The 9,013-nt window shown below is 34.0% G+C and overlaps 2 protein-coding genes across 2 annotated transcripts in view; both read left to right on the forward strand.

Annotated features, from left to right (window-relative positions):
- The window catches only part of LOC117121079 (hyalin-like), a 15,526-nt gene extending 11,397 nt beyond the window's left edge, over positions 1 to 4,129 (forward strand). Inside the window, exons 9-11 of the mRNA XM_033266181.1 lie at positions 13 to 108; positions 490 to 726; positions 4,035 to 4,129. Of these exons, the coding sequence (XP_033122072.1) occupies positions 13 to 108; positions 490 to 726; positions 4,035 to 4,129 (428 nt within the window). The remainder of the gene's footprint in view (positions 1 to 12; positions 109 to 489; positions 727 to 4,034) is intronic.
- Positions 4,130 to 4,137: 8 nt separating this feature from the next.
- On the forward strand, positions 4,138 to 8,927 carry LOC117121081 (hyalin-like). Its single transcript, XM_033266182.1, has 6 exons — positions 4,138 to 4,272; positions 4,592 to 4,831; positions 7,559 to 7,801; positions 8,076 to 8,315; positions 8,567 to 8,802; positions 8,907 to 8,927. Exons 2-6 carry the CDS (start codon positions 4,654 to 4,656, stop codon positions 8,925 to 8,927), a joined length of 918 nt encoding a protein of 305 aa, XP_033122073.1. The 5' UTR covers positions 4,138 to 4,272; positions 4,592 to 4,653.
- The last annotated feature ends 86 nt before the right edge of the window (positions 8,928 to 9,013 follow it).

Here is a 9,013-nt window from a genome sequence, read left to right on the forward strand (position 1 = left end):
ATTATACATCAGGAGATGAATTTGAAATTGGTGAAAATGTAGTCACATATACAGGAACAGACTGTAATGAAAACAGTGGATCATGTAATTTTACTATTGTGGTGCTGGGTAAGTGCAGATTTGCTTACTACGTACGTTTTTATTGCCTCTTTGCCAAGAGGTCTTCTCAGGTACGCAGCTTAGACCAGGGGAAGGCTTTTGGGGGGGGGGGTGGCGAGCCGCAACCCCCTCATTTTGGAAAAAAAGAAAAAGAAAAAAATTATCGCCCATAATGCATCAGAGGTTATTTTTGGGCATCTAGAAAACAAAAAGTTCTCGGGGGCATGCCATCGGATCCTCTAGGATGGTGTTATTTCGATCGGCCCCTTTCGGAAATCTCTGGATCCACTCCTGTTGACTAATTTTGTTCTATATACAATATTTAGTTGCATAACAATAAAAGAAACTTATTCAATATGCGTTAACTGTTACACTTTTATTGATATTCAGATTGTGAAGCTCCTGTGTTGAACTGTTCTCAAGACCTGACGTTTTATGCTGATGATGATTGCCAATCCTATGTTAATTGGACTGACGTAACAGCATCTGATAATTATGACAGTGAGGTAAATGTTTTCTGTAACCCAACTGAAGGTATATTTGATATGGACAACTACACTGTAACCTGTAATGCAACAGATATGGCTGGCAACACTGGCAATTGTTCCTTTGACTTCTACATTTTCGGTACGTATTATGCAATTTATATAAATATAAATAACCATAAAGTTCTAGAGGGATACATTAAACCCACTAATGAGTAGGAACGTTGCACCACACCACAAACATCATTTTAAAGATATTTTTACATTGGCATTAATTTTATTATTTATAATTTCTATGGATAAAGTTACTCCAACTTCGACTGCGTTGTTGCTACATAAGGTCTGTTAATCTCAAAACATCATTCCTGCCTAATCCAAGGTACATATAATCTTATATATGTATAATACCCTAAATCTACTGAAGTACAAAGGTATCAGGCCTTTAAATATTTGTGTTTCTTATCAAAGATTTTGAATCAAATACGAAGGCTTAGATGGTACCATTCCATTCAGACAATTGCAACAGACATTACTTCATGTGAGCCCTAAGTAAGACTAAGCCCTAACTAAGCACTACTACTAGAAACCACATACATCTAACATACCTTGATTTAACTTGCAACTTTGAAGCCCAGGCTTAAGTCACTTTGGACCTTGCCTGATTGCGAGCCTACAGAAAATATTAACCTTTGGTTCTATACAAGTTTGTTTTCTGAGGTTCAAAAATAGCACCGAAATAATACTGTACACAAAGGGTTAATGTTTCATGTGTGTTCTAGACGACACAACACAGTTAGCAACCTGAGAGATTTGAAATGCGTGACTACACCAATTTGCTGGGGGTGGGGAAGCGCGGGATCCCTTTGGCATCCAAAGGCGGAGCCCTTGTGGGGTCCAGGGTACGGAGACCCCTGACTCTCCGACAATCTGAGAATTTTTAAGCTGTTTTAAAACGATTTCAGGGAGCGTTTGTTGACAATACCGGATACGGTACATAAACAAGAATATTTTTAATAAAGCCACGTACAATTTGAGTTTCAATGTACCTTATGTTTAAGTTGAGCACCCTAACTATGTACATAAACATTTCATTACAAAAAATGAAGAGGCATACTGATAATTTTTTTTAACGTGTCAGTGAATTAAGTATTGACTTAAATAATGTCTAATGAATCAAATTACTGCATGACCGTTTTCGTATTTTTAATAAAACTAATTTCTTCTTCTTACATACTTGATTTAGTCCGGTAGTCACTTGTATATAGAATAATCAGGCGAAGCAGATCGGTTTCCAGGACATTATTTGAATAATAATATTAATTTTGGGGCTAACACTGGGTTCCATTTTCAAGAAATTCCTAATCCATAGGCAACAACAAACAAGAGGTGATTTTGTAAGTCATGCAATAATTTTTGAATAGTCATGCATGATGTATAAGTGTGTTCACATACATATTGTCCAACGTCTTGTCACTAAAGTTGAATCAGTAACTGACAGAATTAACCACTAACCACAACTACTAAAGGTTTTCACATCATAATTCATAGTCACATATTTCCAAATGTCTTGACACAACTGATCGCACCGTACTTTATTTACTGAAGCTAAATAAATGTAAAAGTAGTCGATTGAACCTGTCCATCCCTCTTTCTTAATCATTGGGGGCCAAACTGTTCAATGCTTTGTGGGGATTGCCACTCTTCCTCACTGGCATATGCCGGCACCCATTTATACTCCTGGGTAAAGAGAGACAAACGCAGATAAATTGTCTTGCCCAAGGACACAAACGACTTGCACAGAAAGAATTTTGAAACCCTCTGACCAAGAGATTGAGAGTCCAAGCCTCAGCTGCTGTGGCAACGCTTCCATCATATTTTATAAATAGTTAAAAAAACTATCTCAGCAATAGGAAACTGTAGGTAAGTGGCGATTCTTCGCTGTTAGAAGAAATGAATAAAGTAAACAAATTAAAGAAAATAAAAGAAATTAAAAGCCACTAATGTTGATATAGGTGTTCTCAAGGTAGTTCACTTAGTCCTAATTTATTTTTAATTTCAACTGGTATTTCTAGGATATTTTCTGATGACATACCGTAGTCGTTTACGCTAATGATATTTCAAGAAATGAAATTAAAAAAAACCTACAAAATAATATGAGAAAATAAATTCATTCTGGATTAAATAGAATATTTCTGATTTTTTTTCAAAAAATAAAAATAAAAATTGACAACTGAGTTAAACCAAAAGAAAAATTTCACAGAATAATTATCGTGGACAATGTTAATCCCTGGTATTGTGAGAATAGACTTTGTCTAAAATTACAAAAAGGTTATGTTAATCAGAATTCACAGTGCACGAAGCACAATATGGATATTTAAGCCGGTTACTCACTGCGGACCCAACGGATCGTCTTTTTAACGAGGATATGTTCTGATTGCCACTGAAAATCAGCATCGTCTATCGCTTGCCGGAAGCAAACATGGATTCGTCACGACCGTCGCACGATGCAGTGAGTGTCCGGCTTTATTTGTTCTTTATACTGGGTTTCCTTTTAAGTAAAATGTTATGTTCTTCCAGGATTAACAACACAAAATATCAAATGACTTTGAAATAGAAGAATGACGAAAAAGAATTACCTACCCCTTGCATTCCATATTTTTAGTATCCTAAAAAGTAAATCTTCTTTTACCAGAGAGAGGTCTCTGCCACAGAAGCATTTGTTATCTAACTGTAAATCTTCTTTTACCAGATTCAGTTCTGACTTCAAGGGAAATTAAGCTTCCTGCATAACTGGATCTTGTAGAATAGTTAGATCTATGTGCCCTGTCAACTGAAGTAAAAGTATTTTGCAGAGAAAGGACTCTGCCACTGAAGCATTTGTTATCTAAACTGTGAACATTTTTTATTCTCCTTTCACTAAGAAAAGACCAACCAAGAGAAACATACATTTGAACTAAATTTGTTTTGTGATCAATAATAAGGATAACAGGTGCTGCTCTATGCTGTAATGATTTTTGTAATTTATCCAATGAACTCTTTCCGCAAAGTTTTTTCAAACTAAATAACAATAACCAAATACTGTAATGGTAAAATGAGAGATTTGTAATGCTAAATTAGGAAGTTATTATCAATATAACGAGAGAAATTTTACAGCTCACCTTACAACATAGTTTGTCCCCATGCACATTTAAGAAGAAAGTGATGAAACAAACCAGATACCAAGATATTTAAAACTGTCAACGACTTGAATGCAAATTCCCAATCCTGTGGTCAAGATCTGCTGCACCATACAATTTCTTCAAGGAACCAAATAAATGCGATTTTCATTTGCCATATTTGAAGAGAGGTTTTTTTTCTCATGAAGGCAGTCACATACACTATTTTTCAGCATACATAAGAGAGAACACTTCATAATAACATAATTAGTCTTGACTATTTATTTTTTATTAGATGCTATTTCACCTAACGTGACATGTCCAGACGATATTACAGTTGATACTGATGTAGGTGTTAATACAGCAAACGTTATCTGCATTTGCTACTGATAACTGCTGTCTCGATAACATTAATTTGTCATATAATGCTACGAATGGCAGTGATTTTGAAATTGGAGTTACTAAAATTGCAACCACAGCAGTGGACTGCTATGGCAACCAGGATGAATGTGTCTTCCTTATTAATGTTGAAGGTACAACATAATTTATTAGATATTATAAATATAAATTAAAATTTTGTACAAAAGAACTTACGTTTTAAAGCTTTTGACTATCACTGTAGTTGTGTTTTCTGCTTTATCCAGAGATATAAACTTTTAATTTATATTTATAATTGTCAACCTGGATAGATGAATGTGCATCAGTTAATTAGATATTGTTTAACTGGAAGAGTGTTTTTGCTGTAACATACACTTTAACGAGAAACTATTCAAATTCAAGATTTTATCAATAACTTTTAACTGTGCAATTAAAAGTCTTGGTTTAATGTTGCTGTAATGTTTTCTCTATCAGACAATGAAGCACCAGTGCTTGAATGTCCCCCAAACCAAAACTTAACTGCAGATTCTAACTGTATGGCAACCACTACCTGGATGCCACCGAATGTCACAGACAACTCTGGGGATACTTCCATACCGGAATGTGATTATGTAAATGGAAGCACCTTTTCTGACTACATTACAATTGTAACCTGTAATGCCACAGACAATTATGACAACACTGGAAATTGTACCTTTACAATTAATATCATTGGTAAGATTTATTTATATATGACTAATTGTAGGTTTGTAATAGGCCTACTATCTGAACTGAGTCCACATAATGGTGCGCCATATAAATACAAGAATTTTTAACACTTGGATACAATTAAGTTTTCATTTAAATGGAGCTACTGTCTGATGTTCTTAAAGTAAATTTGATAATAAATTTGGAAAATTACAACCACAGTTGACACATTCTATTTTTAGAGCACCCAGAGGTAGTAACAATGGTGAGGTAGTGTGACACTGCCTAATGTAGCATATAGTATTTAGTTTGGTCTGGGAGCAATATGACCGAGAACAGTTGGACAGATTAAACTGGGTACTGTACATTCAACATTTTCATCATAGGTAAGATATTTGAGAAGGTTTATATAGATATTGATAAACTGAGATCCACACATACACTCACACAAACACACGCATACATCTGATAACTTATTTTACTATGAGTTGTTTTTTTTTTACATTTGTTGCTGACATAATGACATTTGATGTAAAAGAAAAATTTTACATTTGTAGCTGAAATGCTTTTACATTTATAGTTAATCTGATGTTTCACTTTTGGGCCATTTAAAAAAAAATTGTTGTTATTTTGACATTTGCTGGATGATAATATTTATCAAAAAATTATTTGTGGTAATTTTTGTATTTGTGGGCTCTACACCACCCCTGATCAATGAGTCTAGCAACGGGGCTATTTAAGGGGCATAGCACCATGGCTTTACAAACATGTAAGTCGAATAAACATCAAACTATACATTATTTTAGTAGCTTTGGTCTCTAATTAGAATAATGAAGATAAACGACAGTTGATTGGTACCAGATAAAAGTTGTCATTCATTGGAGCAGTCCTTAATTAGAGGGATGCCTGTACTCGACTATGCATCACTTTACTACTCATCATGCCGAGTCCACATAATGGTGCGCCATATAAATACAAGAATTTTTAACAGTTGGATACAATTAAGTTTTCAATTAAATGGAGCTGCTGTCTGATGTTCTTAAAGTAAATTTGATAATAAATTTGGAAAATTACAACCACAATTGACACGTTCTTTTTTTAGAGCACCCAGAGGTAGTAACAATGGTGAGGTAGTGTGACATTGCCTAATGTAGCATATAGTATTTAGTTTGGTCTGGGAGCAATATGACCGAGAACAGTTGGACAGATTAAAGAAGGAATGGGCAAGGCAATAATGGTTGCTTGTTACGAGACGTAACCAGCAATCACAGTGTTTTAGGGCCACGGCTGAGAAACGCCTGGTAAATCACAACGGTGTACAAGCAGTAATATCACATGGTTCACTAGAAGAATGCAATTGTTATAATATAGTAACGTCACAAAAAATACATTTTCTGAAAATTTGACTTGCAAACATTGGTGTAACTAGGTTGTTAGGGGCCCTGGTTCAAGAGTGCAATCGGGGATCATCGCGCATGCAAATTGACTATGTCAACTAAGACTTGTACCACTGATGGATTGGTTTTGGAGCAGGGGTCCTTACAATTTTTATAATATATCTTTGGATTTTTTAAAATTTTATATTTTTGTATGTTCTCAGAGGCCATCTTTGAAGAGCCAGCTATTGGTTGGACTGACTGTAATAATGAGCATTTGTATTTCTTATGACATTGCACAAAGCACATTGGCGATATTTATTGAATTGATGTTTTTTATCAGATTAACCAATGAACAATGTCAGCAATTATCTTGTATATTGTTTTATTTACTTAAAATAGATGAAATAAAATGGATCACACCTGATTTCATAGATTATGTATGACTGTGATCATGTCTGACAAACACCTTTTAATAATCGTTCACTTAGAAACAAATGCTCAAATAAAATTTGAAAATTGAAATCAAATTATTCTTTATCAGTTGTAAACACAATCCCAAATGTTTGTGAAAAGAATAAACAAAAATTCAAACAATATTCATCCATTCTTGATTGTGGAAATTTAAGCAATTATTTTAGGAACAGGCATTTCAAACGTAATTAAAGAAGACACAACAGAATGGACCCAAATTTTATACACACACTAAAATGACGACACTTGTAACTGGCGATATTGAAAATCAATTTGGCATGCTTATCTAAAAAGTGTAACCTTGATGTTCATAATTTTGATACTGGCTATAAACTTAAACTTGCTATATATATGTTCCATTAAAGAGTAAATCATTAATGAATGGTATGGTTGTCTAAACGATTGGAAAGTCTCAGACACCCTCATATACAGAGGTAGCGCCCTAATATAGACCAATCTCAGTGGTATGCCACATAGCCAATTGAAAAGGAAGTCAGAGAACAAATTACCGTACTCGCGCGAATAAGCGCCCGGGCGCTTAAAATATTTTTTTGCACTTTCTGAGGGGCGCTTAATCAAACGGGGCGCTTATTTAAACGAGGCGCTTATGAAGACAGAGTTGAAATTGAGGGGGTGCTTATGGAAATAGATGAAGATCAAGAGGTTCTTATGGGAAGTTAATAAATTCAAGAGGCACTTTTTGAATGAAAAAAGATTAAAGATAATCACCCAGAGATCATGGCTCATAGAGATCATATATATATATATTTATCGAAGTAAAAAAAATATTAAGCCAATATATACATATGTATATATATATATATATATATATATATACATATGTATATATTGGCTTAATATTTTTTTTACTTCGAATATGATTTACATTTTATTCACTGCACAGATGAGACAGCCCCTAATGTGACTTGCCCAGTTGACCTTGAGGTGTGCACTGACCTAGGAACAGATTCAGTAGATGCAACCTGGGAACCAGCCAATGCAACTGACAACTGCTGTAGTGATGTCAACATAACTGCTAACTACACCAGTGGAGACCCTCTGAGCCTTGGTGTATACACAGTAGGATATACAGCAACAGATTGTAATGGGAATGTTGGTTACTGTCAATTTACTGTTGAAGTTAAAGGTACTATTAACAATTAAAATACTTAATATTATTAAAGGTAATTATTATCAACATAAAATGTTTGATTATGCACTGCTATATTGACTGATGGTACCAGAAACAAATTAAAATAAGTAACATCATTTAAAGTATTTATTAGTAGTTAAGAGTAATCTTTATTGCTCAAAGGTACATATTTGAAAACTGAATAAAAATATATTCCAAAGTTAAGCAATTTGATTCCTCAAATGAATGTACTATGTTACAGTGACTGCATTTTATTGATTATAATTAGATTGTGAGCCTCCGAATCTTGAATGTCCACCGAACCAAAATGTAACAGGTGACGAGAACTGCTTGGCAAATGTCACCTGGACAGCACCCAATGTGACAGACAACTCTGGAGACTCTTTCACACCAGTATGTGATTATATAAGTGGAAGCATATTTGTTGATGTCAGCACTGTTGTTACATGTAATGCCACTGACAATTATGATAACACTGGCAATTGTACATTTACCATTACTATTTATGGTAAGTCATATTTTCATTGTCTTATAATTATGCTGAGAAGAGTTTATGAATAGTATAATTAGTAATAGAAAATGTAGGGTATTAATTATGAAATTAAATAAATAAACAAAAGATGAAGTGTTGTAAGATTTACAAAATCATTGGAATATTTACATGTGTAAAAGTATGTTAATATTAGAAATTATAAGTATGTGTTATGAAAATAATAATATACTCTATTTCAATCAATTAATCATTTTTAATTTAACCAGATGATGAAGATCCAGTCATAAATTGCCCAGCTGACATAGAAGTTTGTGCTGAAACTGGTTCTATGGCAGCATCTGTCACTTGGGAACCAATCAACGCAACTGACAACTGTTGTGACAATGTAAACATAACATCAGATTACACATCAGGAGATGAATTTGAAATTGGTGAAAATGTAGTAACATACATAGCCACTGACTGTAGTGACAACTCCGCATTATGCAATTTTACTATTTTGGTGATTGGTAATGACAATATTTGTTTGTGTTTGTTTAGAATTATTCAGTTATACCACTTAGAAACTGTTCATTATTTTTAAAATATTATTTTATTGATGTTCAGATTGCGAAGCACCTGTTTTGAACTGTTCGCAAGATGTAGAATTTGATGCTGATGACAATTGCACTTCCGATGTAACTTGGACTGAAGTGACAGCAACAGATAATCAC

The sequence above is a fragment of the Anneissia japonica genome, unplaced genomic scaffold (genome assembly GCF_011630105.1).
Source record: "Anneissia japonica isolate Jap-2015-1 unplaced genomic scaffold, ASM1163010v1 scaffold1606_len605190_cov180, whole genome shotgun sequence".
In the NCBI taxonomy this organism is placed as follows: Eukaryota; Metazoa; Echinodermata; class Crinoidea; order Comatulida; family Comatulidae; genus Anneissia; species Anneissia japonica.